The sequence below is a fragment of the Equus przewalskii genome, chromosome 19 (assembly GCF_037783145.1).
Source record: "Equus przewalskii isolate Varuska chromosome 19, EquPr2, whole genome shotgun sequence".
Taxonomy (NCBI): domain Eukaryota; kingdom Metazoa; phylum Chordata; class Mammalia; order Perissodactyla; family Equidae; genus Equus; species Equus przewalskii.
The window spans coordinates 22,778,482-22,792,158 of NC_091849.1; the positions used below are offsets into that span (position 1 = coordinate 22,778,482).

Genomic DNA, 13,677 nt, shown 5'->3' on the forward strand with positions numbered 1-13,677 from the left:
TTGAGGTCATCCCTCCTGGAGTCTTGTCTCCCAAGTACTATCCAGCTGTTGCCGGGATCCTGGCTTCCTGCAAAATATTCTTAAGCACTTTGTCTTAAAGTACCATCAATAAGCGGTTTTAAATGCATTCCAGAAACGGAATAAAAACTCCTGAAAGTTTATATTGGGGAAAAAAAGGTGAAATGTTTATAATATTCTATATTAAATGGTTTTCATCTTTATATTGGCCTTTGGTAATTAGTTTTTCCCCTTTCACATAACCTACATAAATTTGGTTGTTTCAGAAATAGATGTGTTTCCTTTTAGAAACACAAAATCCCAATGTGCATAACCTTCAGAGTTACACTCCAGAGCTACAACCCTGGGGTATGTTGTTTTATGCCAATAAAAAAAGCACAGGACACAAAATTATATACCTGTTTCTATTAGAAAAATACACAATTAAGAAAAAAGCATAACCAGAGGCACTCACAGCTAGAATATACAACTGTCTACTGGGGGGGCTTTGGGGAAAAGTAAAAGGAATTACAAAAAAAGAAAAAAGACAGGAAGGAAATTTATCAATGACAATTGCACGTCCTGTAATGTGGTTACATTTTATAATTTAAAAATATTAGATCTAATCAGAAAAAAATAAGGGTCTTTTCAAATTTAGGCTGACATGGAAAAATGGTCTTGAGCCCATTTTCGAAAGGTCAGATTCAGCCAAACACTCCGAAGTTTTAATAAGCTAGAGGATGTACGTTAGCCTGCATCCCTCTGACCTCTGCTCTCTGTCGCTGCAGCGTCCGTCTAGCAGGGAGTTACAGTGTTTGCGTTGGTTTTTTCTCTCCCTGTTTATTTCATAATGGCTTATTTAGGCCATCAAAAACCTGAGTTTGTTGGCTTTTTTTTTTTTTTTGCACACGGATGTTTATAGTTGCTTACTTGTTTAGCCACAGAGGTATGGCGGCTGTGGAGGGGTTTGGAGAAGAATGTGCACTTACTCAGTGCGTTTATCTTTAGGGCCAGGCCCACATAGGGAGGAAAACGGCAGGTCGGACACCTGACAAGAACCCCCTGGGAAAGTGTCTTCACCTTCAGAGAGGCTGCAGCAGGTATCCATTTATTGGTTGGGTCAGTAGCTTCTGACAAACTGTCTGAGTTTTTTGTTTTTTTCTGTCTAGACTTGTGTTTGCTCAAACCGTTTCCTGGTGCAAAAGGGTATCCATGATTCCTTTGTGAAAAAATTTGCTGAGGCCATGAAAACATACCTGCATGTGGGTAACGGATTTGAGGAGAGAACAACTCAAGGCCCATTAATTAATGAAAAAGCAGTAGAAAAGGTAAGTTCATGTTATTATCCGTTAAAGTCAATTTCATGGTTTTGATATCCAACGCTTAACTAGGAAAAAACACTGGTAATGTGTCTAGCGAGGCTATTTTGGAAACAATGAAGAAATTGGAAAAAAGTGAATTTCTCCCAATTTGTATGAATCAAGTGGCCTCATCTGGTCATAAGCTTTTCCAGCTCTGTCATGACACTGAGTCCCCATGAGGTCTGTCACATTAGATCTTCTACTGCCCTCCTTAAATTTTCTCTAACTGTGGTGATAATTCTGTCCCTCACTCTCTCAGGAATTAGGATCTTGAAATACAAAGTTCTTTAGTTTTTTGAACACCTGAAAGGAAAGAAAGACCGGTTGTGTTTTTGAAATTGTTTATGTTTCAGCTGAAATGTTGGCTGACATTGACAACAAAATCCCCTTCCAGAAGAATCCTTGAAAGCATCCCCTTAGGGAGTTAGAATAGCAGAAGCCACATTCGGATTTAGACATGGCAGGGAAGACTAACTGCCTTTAGGAAGGATTTGTTTGTTCAAAACAATGTCTCAATCTAGACTACTAGCTAGGTGAGATTTATTTCCTTATTCTACTGTTTTAAAAAGATAATCCTGTTTCGAGTTGCTTACAAGGAACTTCCCTGTAATACCAAACATCTAATCTACTCCCTAGATAAATGTCTCCTAGTCAAAAGGATTTTAATAGAATAATTTAAATCAGACAGAAAACGGAGGCTGGAGATTTTGTTGGGGAAAGAAGGGAGAAGAGTGGCCTGAAGTGGGGCACAGCCAGCATCCTGGGGGTCACTCGAAGAACCCAGATCAAGTGCCAGCCAGGTCAGCACCCAAGTGGGAAGCACAGCCTCACTGCCGTTTGTCCGCCTCCTGAGGGCCAAGCCTTGGAACGGCTGCCCCGACCCAGGGGTCGTCAGGTCAGCTGAACCCACGTCTGTTGCCTTCCCCGCTGGAAACCAAGGGAAGCATCGAGGTTTGACAGTTCTGCATTTTTGATACCACCTGCATTTTTGAGGTGACTTTGGACCCTGGGGACTTGATTGGCCAGTGAAGACAATTTGGGTCTGTACCAGCTGTGGTTCAAGTCCCAGAGTGGCGGTTCTTAACCTACCCTGTGTCTGTAACAACTGCAGATGCCCAGGTCCCACCTGAGGAGATTGGGTGTGACTTTGTCTGGGGTAGGGCCTAGGCGTGGGCTTTTTTTAAGTGCTGCAGTTATTGCTAGTTTGCCAGGCTGGGAAACTGTTGTCCTAGAGATTTTCTTGTTTGTTTTTCTCGCCAAGATGAAGATGCAGACGTTGCTCTCTAGAGGGCGCTATTTTCTAGGACTTCAAGCAACTACAGATGAAGGATTTCTTTTTTTGGAGAGTTTTGTAGAAAACACCTTGTCTGAATCCATTGTGTTGGCTTTAGTATACACACAGTCAGAGGGTAAATTCCAGGAAAAAAAATCGCACATCACGTTTAATATGACAAGAAAAGGCCAGAGCATATTCCCTTTGGGTACAAAGAGGTGGGTCCTTATAAAGTATGTTAAATAGAATTATTTTGAGAGGTATAAATCATAGGAAGCAGGCCATCCTAGCTAATGGGGATTTGTTGCGACAGCAGACTATCAGAGCATTGTAGGGGGTGAGGATTTAAAAAGGGTGAGTCGGGATGGCAGAATGTGCCGGGCCTGTATTTATCTCTTCTGAAATCGTATAGGGCCTTCAGCTGAGAATGGGAGGAGAGGGAGGACTCCAGTGGAGCTTCTGGAAGGCAGAAGGGATGGCGTTAACAGAAAAGTCAAAGCAGCCGAGGCATGCCCAGGGGAAGCCTGTGGAGAAATGGGTGCCGTTTTTTAGGATGGAGCCTTTCTAGAATTAGCTAGAGTAGAGAGTAGGAATGAGAGGAGGGGAGAAATGGCACTCATGGGTTATACTTTTCACAGTTTTCTGGGTCATTCGCACACCACTCCTCCCCACCATCACCACCAATACATATAAGGCAGCAGAGGGATTTGCTCTGGGCAGGAAAATATCTCTGAAGAAATATAACAGCCTGCCTATGAGGGTGCAGCTTGAAGAGTGAGAGGAGGCGCACCAGAACGGGGGTCCCCTGCCTTTGCCCTGTGGGGCAGGGGGCTGCCCCTAAAGTGAAGCCTGCCAAGTCAGAATAAACCCAAGTCCCATTCGTTCAGCGAAGAGACTGGAAACAGCAAAGGCCACCCACGCCACCCACGCCACCCACGCCACCCACCTAGGTTAATCAACCCAGTCCTTCATTAGAAAGATGAACAACCAAGGATCTTGACACCTTTAGGGCAAACCCTCAGCATATGAGAGGAAGGGTCAGGAAGAACAAACAGAACAGCTGACCCTCAAGGAAGCAGATGAATCTGGGAACAGAAAGGAATTTTCCAAGACCCTAATCGTGTCCTCCAAGAGCTTTGAGAAGATAGTACATCTGTATAACAAGAGCAGGTCCTATAAAAGTGAAGCAAGGAGAATAAGAAAGAGTTTTTAGAAATTAAACACATGACGGTCAAAATGTTTTTAAAAATCAGTAGATGAAGATGGAGAACAGAATCGAGGAGAGCTCTTAGAATTTAAAGCAAAAGACAAAGAGATGAACAATATGACAAAAATGCAAAAAGAAATCAGAATTAGAGGTGAGGGGGATATCCATTTTAGTAATAAAGAGTTCTCAAAAGAAAGAATTGAGAAGATGGAGGAAAACAGCATTATAGAATAAAAGATAAAAACTTAGAGCTGGGGGAATAATCCTTCAGATGGAAAGATTTCACTAATTGTCAAGTAGAATGAAGGAAAAGAGAAACCCAGATATATTTTGCTAAAACTTTAGAATGTCAGGAACATGAAAGAAGATGCTAGAAGCTTCCAGAAGGGGGAAAAAGCTACCCACCAAGGAGTGAGAACCATTGTTGAATCAGGCTTTTCATCAGTGACACTAGAAGTGGAGAAGTGTACTCAAAGTTCTGAAGGAAAATTATTTTGGATCAAAGTTCCATCATCAACTGAATTGTCAGTCCTCTAGAGACGTGAAGTGTCAGAAAACTCAGAGGAAACCACTCTCAGGGAAGCTTTTTTGAAACAGCTACTTGAGGAGACTGTATAAAACAAAAATGAAAGCAAAGTCCAGGAAAGAGGACAACGTGGCATTCAAGAACCTGGAAGTAACGCAGGAGAACAGTAAGAGCAAATCCTGGGAAACAGCTGGGCATCAGGCCCAGAAAGACGCGGTGCATACGTGTTAGACTGTCTAACAAACAGTGAGATCAGACAGCCGAGGAGCACAGAGTAGGGAGAAGGCAACACTGCACATACCACGGACGCTCTTAGTGCCCCTGATCTCTGCATATTTGATTCTTTCTACCTAGAAGGAACTAGGGTACATTTCTTTTACCCTATTTTTTTAAAAAGTTACAATTTTCTGCAGTTTAAACATTCAAAGAGATTGTATCATTTCCAAACTACCCACAACCAACTTGCCCAAGGGCTCTTGTTCTCTTCACACAGGTAGAGAAACAGGTGAGTGACGCAGTCTCCAAAGGGGCCACTGTTGTGACGGGCGGGAAGCGACATCAACTGGGAAAAAATTTCTTCGAGCCGACCCTGCTCAGCAACGTCACCCAGGACATGCTCTGCTCTCATGAAGAGACGTTTGGGCCTCTGGCACCGGTTATCAAGTAAGATCATCCAGCCGGTAGGAAGACTGGAGAAAGAATAGAAAAGAAAAAGGAAACCTAGAGAGAAATCCAGTTCATGGGCTGTTTTGCAGCCTGGGTTGGGGAGGGGCTGGCTAGAGAGGCAGAGGGCTGTGTTGTGTCCATGGAAGAGCCAAGATCAATTTATGGTTTAAAAACAAATTTTGTTATTGCCTAGGAAGAGCACAACATTTACCAAACTCTTTACTTTGCCCTCTTACTTCTTGCGTTCTGCTGAACTCATTTTTCTTCTTAAGGGAGTACATCCTCAAAGAGTTCTTTCAAAGGAGTCTGTGGGAAATGAACTTTCTGTGTTTTTATATCTCCCATTCACAAGTAAATAGTAATTTACCTGCATAAAATTCTAGGTTCCATGCTTTGAAGATACCACTGCTTTTGCTTATTTCCAGGGTTGTTCCTGAGAAAGCTAATGTCTGGTTTTTGTTCCTTTGAAGGGATCTGCTTTCTCTCTCTGGAGACTTAAAATTTCTCATGGTCTTTGACATTCTTAAATTTTACTGGTGTGGCAACTTGTGAGCTTTTTCATTCTGAGGTCCTAATGTCTTCCTTTAATATCTAAAGTGTTTTTTTAGTCCTGGGAAATTCTTGGTCCTTATTTCTCCAAATATTTCTCTTCCCTCCATTTATCCTTTTCCAGCTTCGAAGTCTATTGTAGTCATATTTTCACTTTTCTTAACTCTTGTTTGTTGCCTCCATCTCTTCCTCCATTCCTGGTGCCTCCTGAGAGACATCTGCCAGCTTAGTAATTCATTCTTTGGATTCACTCATTCTACTATCCAACCCATCCACCAAGTTCTTTATCACAACAATTATCTTTTTCATCCTTGCTCTCTCCAGTTGGTTCTTCCCCATAACTGATTCTTCCCGCTTTATTATTCTCCCTTATTTTACGTGGATACTTTTCCTTTTCTTACATTTTTATTCTGTTCTGTTATATCTGCCTCCCCTGGTTTAGGTTGTTCTGCTTATCTTTCTTGGTCTTGGAGCCCTCAGATGTCTTGTGAACTCATCTTTAGCCCTTTGGACTGTTAGCAGCCTTGGCTAGTAATGTCTGCTTTGGGATTGTAGTAAAAACGTTAGCCATTAGTTTGTGCTCCTTCTGATGCATTTGGAGGGCAAAGGGTGAGCCTCAGGGTGGGAAATTCTAGTATTAAAATGTGGTCTCAACACCTCTTCCCTGCCCCAGGTATCCTTTGCCCCAAGGGGTATTTTGCATAGAGTAATGGGTTGGGGAGAAGGGGCCTCTAGTTCATGCTGCCCCTATGCTTGTTTTGGATCGCACACTTAGCCAGCTGGGCTTGAGCACTGCCTGGGTCCCCCACTGCCCTGAGCTGGTGGTGCTGCTTTTCTGCCCATAGCAACATAGCATTGGTCCAGGGATCCAGGTCTGTAGGCAACAGCACCTGAAATTCACAAGTGTGATGGGGGAGGTGCAGCCCCACCTCCACAGACCACTTAGAGCTCTGGCCCATCTCACCCTCTCCATGAGTGGGCCCCAGCTCTCTCCCACTTGAGACTGTCATTTCCCTCCAGGATCCAACCGCTTTGTGGCCTCCAGAATTTTTTGCCTTTTTGGCAAAAAATTTTTGGTTGAGGTTTTTTGAGCCATGATTTTCTCCTCTCCTCTAGCATCTCCAGCATCATGTTCCCACAGAGAGCTGGCAGCTGGTGCTGCCTGTGCCATCTTGTCCAGAACAGAAATCTTTCTTATATACTTTGCCGGCTTTGTTACCATCTTGCGAATGAAGTTTATATATTAGTCCACCTTTGGAGAAATGGACCACTTGAAGGACTTTTATCTTCTTTGTTTTAATAAAAATTTTTAATCCAGAATGTGAACTTGATGTTTTCACAGGACATCAAAAGGATGCAGTGGTTAGGAATGCAGGCCTTGGAGTTGAATTAGGTGTAGATTCAGGCTTGGCTGCTTCATACCTGTGTACCCCTGGATGAGTTAACTTCTCTGAGCCTCAGGGTCCTCATGTGAGAAAAGGGATAAGAACTAGTTCCTGCCTCACAGGGTAGTTATCAGGTTTAAATGACATAATGTACGTAAAGTGCTTAGCACATTGCCTAATACCATTATGGTGGTGGCGGTGGTGGTGATGGTGTAAATAAAAAATTAGGGAGGGAGACCCAGTTGATACCAGTGGACTCCAGTCTCACCACACCTCTCCTTCTGGGGCACAGAGTGGTGAGAGCACAGCTCTAGCGTTAGCGGTTACACCGGAAAGGTGAAAATCCTCAATGATGCCACAACTGATGATGTGACTGCTGTGTTTTTGAGGGACGGTTGGGGAATGGGGACATTGGTCATGCCCTGTTTTTCTATTCTCCCGTGGATAGAATAGCTTGCTATATTCAAGTGGAGAGGGAAGCCGTAGGAGACACAGCTGGTCATCCTTGGAACAAGTGATTCTCTTGGGGTCCCCTTCCCCGACCTTCCCTTGCCCAAAACTGCCTTCTTTTCTCCCAGGCTTCTAATTGTATTGACTGGGGCCCAAGGCAGCCCAGCCCACTCTGCCTGGTGCCTTCAGAGAGCTGCTGGCCCCCACTGCTGGCCGATCTGCTGCTGGCAGAATTAAGGAATTGGGATGCTTAGAACCGTTTGCCCCAGTTACAATTCTGGAGCAGCAGAAAGATGCCACTCAAATCTTGTTCCAGAAATAAAATGATAAAGCTGGGAGAGACCGCAGAGGGCTTTGGTGCTAGCACTCCTTGATTGCAGAGAGGAACAAGACTCCCAGCATGTCACACTGTTAAGAACATAAGTGGTCAAGCTCAAATCAGAACTCTGGCCCGACTTCCTCTGGACAGTTTTCTTTCTACTACCTTATGGTTGCTTCTAAATTATGTCGTTGTCACAATTGTTATATATTCTCAGTAGGTAGCAGGAGCAGTAATCCTTTCTTAAGGCATTTTGTTTGACATTCTGGATGTGCCACTGTTCCCTGCACATCAGCCTGCTAGTCTCTTGTTGCCTTAAAAGGGATGAACCGGTGTCGTTCTGTGCACGCCAGCCTTGAATGCTGAGTCATCGCAGTGCGTGGTGCTGTTTTCCTCTGTACTCTGCCCTGGGATCTCTTTGCTAAACTCTGATCTGCCCCTTGCCGTTATTTGGGAACAAATCAGGAAAAAAGGCAGCGGTTTTCTTTGTTCTCCCTTACAGATTTTGCTGATGACCCCTCTTAACTTTGGCAGGTTCGATACAGAGGAGGAGGCGGTGGCGATCGCTAACGCGGCTGACGTTGGGTTAGCAGGTAGGCGTTGGTCCTCGCTCGGTGGCAATCGTAACCATTTCTTGAACTGATGCTGGGGTTTGCCTTCTAAACATCGCCCTGGGTTTTGAGAAGGAAATTTCACTGGAGCAGATGTTTTGTTGCTTTCCAAGGGGCAAGGACAGATTTGTGCGAATTCAGGTTCCTTTGCCTTATCTCCCAGGTTGCACACTGGGAGCTCCCTGGGGAGAACTGGGCGAGCAATGGGAGAAGAAGCATTGCAGATTATTCTAGAAACGCACGCACCCCTTAAGTCCCGTGTTCTTAGAAGCTTGATGCCTAGAAATTCCAAGTGCTTTTTCTCCCATTTGGCCTGGCTTCTGGAAGCCTGAAGAAAAGAGGAAGTCCTAGACCGAGGGCACCGGCAGAGAGCGTCAGGGACAGTGAAAGGAGCAAAGACAGCACGTGCAGATGGAGCTTCACTGAGTGGCTGCCATTCTGTTAGTGTGGAGAGGGTCACGGTGGCCCCAGTATGTACCCTATTACCATGACAAAATTATACAGGCATAAATGCGCTCCACAAAATTTATTTAGCATCCACAGTGAACGAAGTACTGAGAAAGATACAGAGACGTAAAGATAGAGCTACAGCTCTGTAGAAGCTTCCCCTCTAGGTGTAGGAGGACTCCTTCTAACTGTTTGTAAAGAAGAAGGATCAGAGCCAGCCCTGATGGCGTAGTGGTTAAAGTTCGGTGCATTCCGCTTCAGTGGCCCAGGTTCAGTTCCCAGTTGCAGAACCACACCACTCGTCTGTCAGCAGCCATGCTGTGGTGGCGAATCACGTAGAAGAACTAGAAGGACTTACAACTAGAATATACAGCCACACACTGGGGCTTTGGGGCGGGGAAAAAAAAAGAGGAAGATTGGCAACAGATGTTAGCTCAGGGCAAATCCTTCCCTGTAAAAAAAAACAGAGGAAGGATCAACATGCTGTGGAGTACCTCTCCCCATGCTGCCTGCTCCAGGAGTTTTCCTAAAGCCGGGTAAGTGTGTGCATGGGTGCCTCTGTAATGTTGAGTCAGTGTTCTTTTCTCCCCTACTCAATGGGATGATGGTGGAGGAAGCCCCAGCCTGAACTAGGTCATAAATCATGGGCAGGACTCTGATTGTGCAGAGATTAGAGCAGAGGGATTCTCGGCAGAGGGGACCAAGGGAGTTTAGAAGTGAAGTAAGAGAGTGAGGAGAATTTGGAGAAGGTGGTTGGTGATTGGAGTAGTGGAAGGTAAAGCTGAAAATGTTGACTGAGATCACAATAGGGAGGGTTTGAATACCCACTAGAAATTTAATCTTATTTTGTAGATAGAAAGGTGTCCCCGGAAGGTTTGGGCAAAAATATCACAAGGATAATCTAACAGAGGCGTGCAGGCTGGATTGAACAGTAGACAACAGGAGCTGGGGAGGCCATTGGTACAGTCCTCATGGGAGACGGTGAGGGCACTAGCAGGAGTGGAACAGGAGCAGAAAGATGATTTCAGGACCAACTGGGGGCTCTATGTGCTTAGGAGCAGCGAGGATTCCAGGCCCGAGTCACTAGACAGATAGTCGTCAACGGCATCCTCAGCTTCAAACATGGTGTCTTTAATGACTATTCTACATGCCATCTCTGTCCTTTATCCCTATGACAGGTTATTTTTACTCTCAAGACCCAGCCCAGATCTGGAGGGTGGCAGAGAAGCTGGAAGTGGGCATGGTTGGCGTTAACGAAGGATTGATCTCCACTGTGGAGTGCCCGTTTGGCGGCGTGAAGCAATCTGGCCTTGGGCGAGAGGGGTCCAAGTATGGCATTGATGAGTATCTGGAACTCAAGTATGTGTGTTTGGGAGGCTTGTAGGATTCTTCAGTTCTTAAAAAGTAAAAAAGGAAGCTTATCTACATATAGGAGGACATGCCATCCATTACTTTAAATAAACTTATAGGTCATCTGGATTTGAATGTTTTAAAGCTCATCCAGTCATTGGAATCTTAAGCAGATACAAATCCTACCCCTCCCCTTGGCTAACTAGGGACCAATAGATGCCACATGCCTGTGACTGCAGACTCCTCATGAACCAGCATTGGGTTTATAGATTGAAGCCCTGGAACCCACCACAACCCCATCTGTCTCAGAGCAAGATGCAGCTGGCCCCTGTAGCCCTGTCACAAGGGCTTGATCACTGCCTGGTGGATGACATGGCCATCTCCCACGTGGCTCTGGAGCTTAGATCCAGAGGGCTACCGGAGCGACCCTGAGTATGACTGTCAGCCTAGGGGGCGGGGGGGGGGGGGGGCGGGGGGGGTATGACACCCCTGGCAATCTGCCAGCTCAGCGCTAAAGACACTTGCTGTGTCTTCAGAGGTGTTGCTGCAGAGGTTGAATCCATCGTTTTTAAGACTTCTGAAATAGCACAGAACTGCCTGTGCTTCTGTGAGGAATGAAGGAGCATCTCTCCCTTTTTGTGGATGACTTTTTAAACTGAAGTCTTCATCATCCTAAATTGGCTGCTTAAAGATGGTATTTTCATTTCTGTCCGTTTTCCATTTCATCTTGTTTCCTTTAGGAAACCAGCCCAGGTATAAAGCACAGAGCAGCCAAGGCAGCCCGGTAGAGTGGAAGGCACACACAGAATGGCTCCTTCACTGAGGAGTAGCTTTGTTCTGCGGGCATGCTGTTCAGCAGCCGCCCTCCCTCATGGAGAGTGGAGATTCCCTATATTCCTTACTTAGCTCAGTGGAATGTTGTGAGCCTAAGAAAAAGTAAAAGTATTTGCAAAAGAATGAAAATTCGATGTAAGTACAAGAGCCATTATTGTTACGAGCAGCATCACCCGGCCCCTCTTGGGTATCCCACAGTGGCTTTGCCAAGAGAAGGGGAGGCAGGGGCCCACCCACCCACCCGAGCCTGAGTAAGTGGTTGTCCCCTGCAGCCTGCTCCTTGTCCTCACGAGGGGCTGCTGCTTCACCTCCAGAAGAGCAATAGCACTTTCACCACCATAATCTCGAAAGGAAAAAGGGCTTCCATAATTGCCAGTTCACCTTGTGGGAGAGGCACAAGACCTTGAATTTCAGGCCCCTCTTATTCAATAAGAGTTTTGACAGTTCACCATTTAAAAAAACAAAAAGAAAAACCCTGTGACTGGTGTTTCCTGTCACTCCAAAGAAAAACTCTGATTAAGAAAATTCTAGGCTTTTCTGATGGGTCTCCCACCCATCCTGATGTACGGAGGAAAAGGAATAAAGGCTGTTCCAGGCTGGACAGGCAGCCATGAAGCTCCTTCCTTTCCCACTCTACCTTAAATGCAGAATCTATGACATTCCCTGGATATTCTGGGTAGTGGAAGGGAGACATCAATGAAAGTACTGCTAGAGGCAATTGCTCCTGAACCCCACCCAGTACTTAGCATTCCTCCCTGAGCCACGGGGGAGCTGTGGTTGTGTAACTCAAGGTCAGCAGTGTCCCTGTGCACAGGGACGACAGCCAGTCTTGGGGCTGCCTTGCATTTAGCCTGGATTATGCCACCCGGATCCCGAGGCCCAAGTCCACCTCCTAGTGTCATGCATTGCCCAGGCCCTGCCAAGAACCGCATACATAGCATATTCACAGCTGATTTCTAGGTTTTACCTTTAGGTCTTAGGTGGTTTTATATATCATCCTAATTACTTAATATTTGGGTGTGTCCATCTGTTTTCTATTAACAATAAAAATGCTGTAACATTTTTTAGAAGTCTGGAATACTGATGGTTGGAGGTGTCTGGGGGAATGACGTGCACATAAGTTTGTAACTTTGTAAACCAGTGGATTCCTTGGCTGGGTGGCAGGTTGTCAGGTTCTTTGTATATTTGGCTCACAGGTATATAAATTAAAGGCCAGAGACTCATTGCCATATCTTTGATTAATTTTGTAATTAAAATAATTTGAAAAGGAAATAGCTTTACTGTTTGGTAAAATTTTCTGGGTTGGGAGAAGAAAGAAAAGAGTTTTTAAATGAACTTTTGTTGGTTATTTTTTCAATAAAGTAACCATATGTGATGGATGGAATTTTTTTTTAAATATATTTTACAGCATGAAAAGGACCATTAGACTGGGGGTTGACAAACTACAGCCCACTGGCCAAATCGGGCCTGCCACCTGTTTTTGTACAAAGCGGAGCTAAGAATGGTTTTTATATTTCCAAGTGGCTGGAAGAAAGTCAAAAGAATAATAATATTTCATGACACATGAAACTATATGGAATTCAGATTTCAGTGTCCATAAACAAAATTTTATTGAAACACAGCCACACCCGTTCATTTACTGTATGATCTATGGCTTCTTAGTTGGCAGAATTGAGTACTTGCAACCAAGACAGGATGGCCTGCAAAGCCTAAAATATTTACTCTTTGGCTCTTGACAGAAAATGTTTGCCAACCCCTGATCCATACCGAGAGAGAGATTGACCTTTCTGCGTTTATCAGGCATTATTTGTTTTTATTGAACACTGACTGTGTAAAAAGTACTTTTCTGGGCATTGTTCCAATAAATTCTCATTGAAGACTTCCCAGCAATTATCACATAACTCAAATGAAATTACCTAGATAACGAGTCTATTGGCCTTAAAAAAACGCTTCCTAATTTATTTCCCCAGCTAGGCAAGGATTCTCATTAAAAGAGCTCTTCTGTTCTCTTTATCCCTTTGAGTGGCTTTTAAATACGATTTTATGTCAAATGCTGTTTCTTCTACTTTTATTCTCATGGAAAGACTCAGTGAAAATGAAGATCAGAAGCACAGTGCAAATAAATCTATTTTATTCTTAACTTATATTGTTAACTTTAATTTGTGCCACATGACTGCCTTCTCTGAAGGCTGGAGCCCAGGGTTTTCATTATTCATGTGTGGCTATTTCAGATAGCAGTTTACTTGAATAATATTTATGCTGTGATTTTTTTCATGCTGTATTTTGTGAGATAAAACTTGGGAATAAGTGTAACAGGAAGTGTGTAAACATTTTGCTTTTTAAATGTGCACATTACTCATTTTCCAGTTTTTAATAATTGTGTATGTGTATCAGTGTCTTGTCAGCATGTGTGTGCGTGTGTGATTAATAAATGTTGAATTAACAGAGTTTCCTATTTCTGTGTTAAGGTTTCTGATTGTGGCTTTTTGTCTTGCCAGTTCATCATTTGAGTTTGTCTCGGATATTATTAGACCTGTTCGGATATGTATGAAGGGTAGCAGAACATGTCACCCCAAAATATGCCACTTTGGCACAAGGATTATCGTGAGCTGAAGGCAATTGAGAAGAGGCAGAGACAAGAATAGCTCTCTGCCCTCTCCCTATTTGCCTAGAAGCAGGATGTAAATTTACAAAGGTGTCCC

At 44.2% G+C, this 13,677-nt stretch overlaps 1 protein-coding gene across 1 annotated transcript in view; it reads left to right on the forward strand.

The window, feature by feature from the left end:
• ALDH5A1 (aldehyde dehydrogenase 5 family member A1) overlaps positions 1–13,423 on the forward strand; it is a 32,335-nt gene extending 18,912 nt beyond the window's left edge. Inside the window, exons 7-10 of the mRNA XM_070584165.1 lie at positions 1,167–1,325; positions 4,858–5,027; positions 8,268–8,326; positions 9,970–13,423. Of these exons, the coding sequence (XP_070440266.1) occupies positions 1,167–1,325; positions 4,858–5,027; positions 8,268–8,326; positions 9,970–10,175 (594 nt within the window). The 3' untranslated portion in view covers positions 10,176–13,423. The remainder of the gene's footprint in view (positions 1–1,166; positions 1,326–4,857; positions 5,028–8,267; positions 8,327–9,969) is intronic.
• Positions 13,424–13,677: the final 254 nt, after the last annotated feature.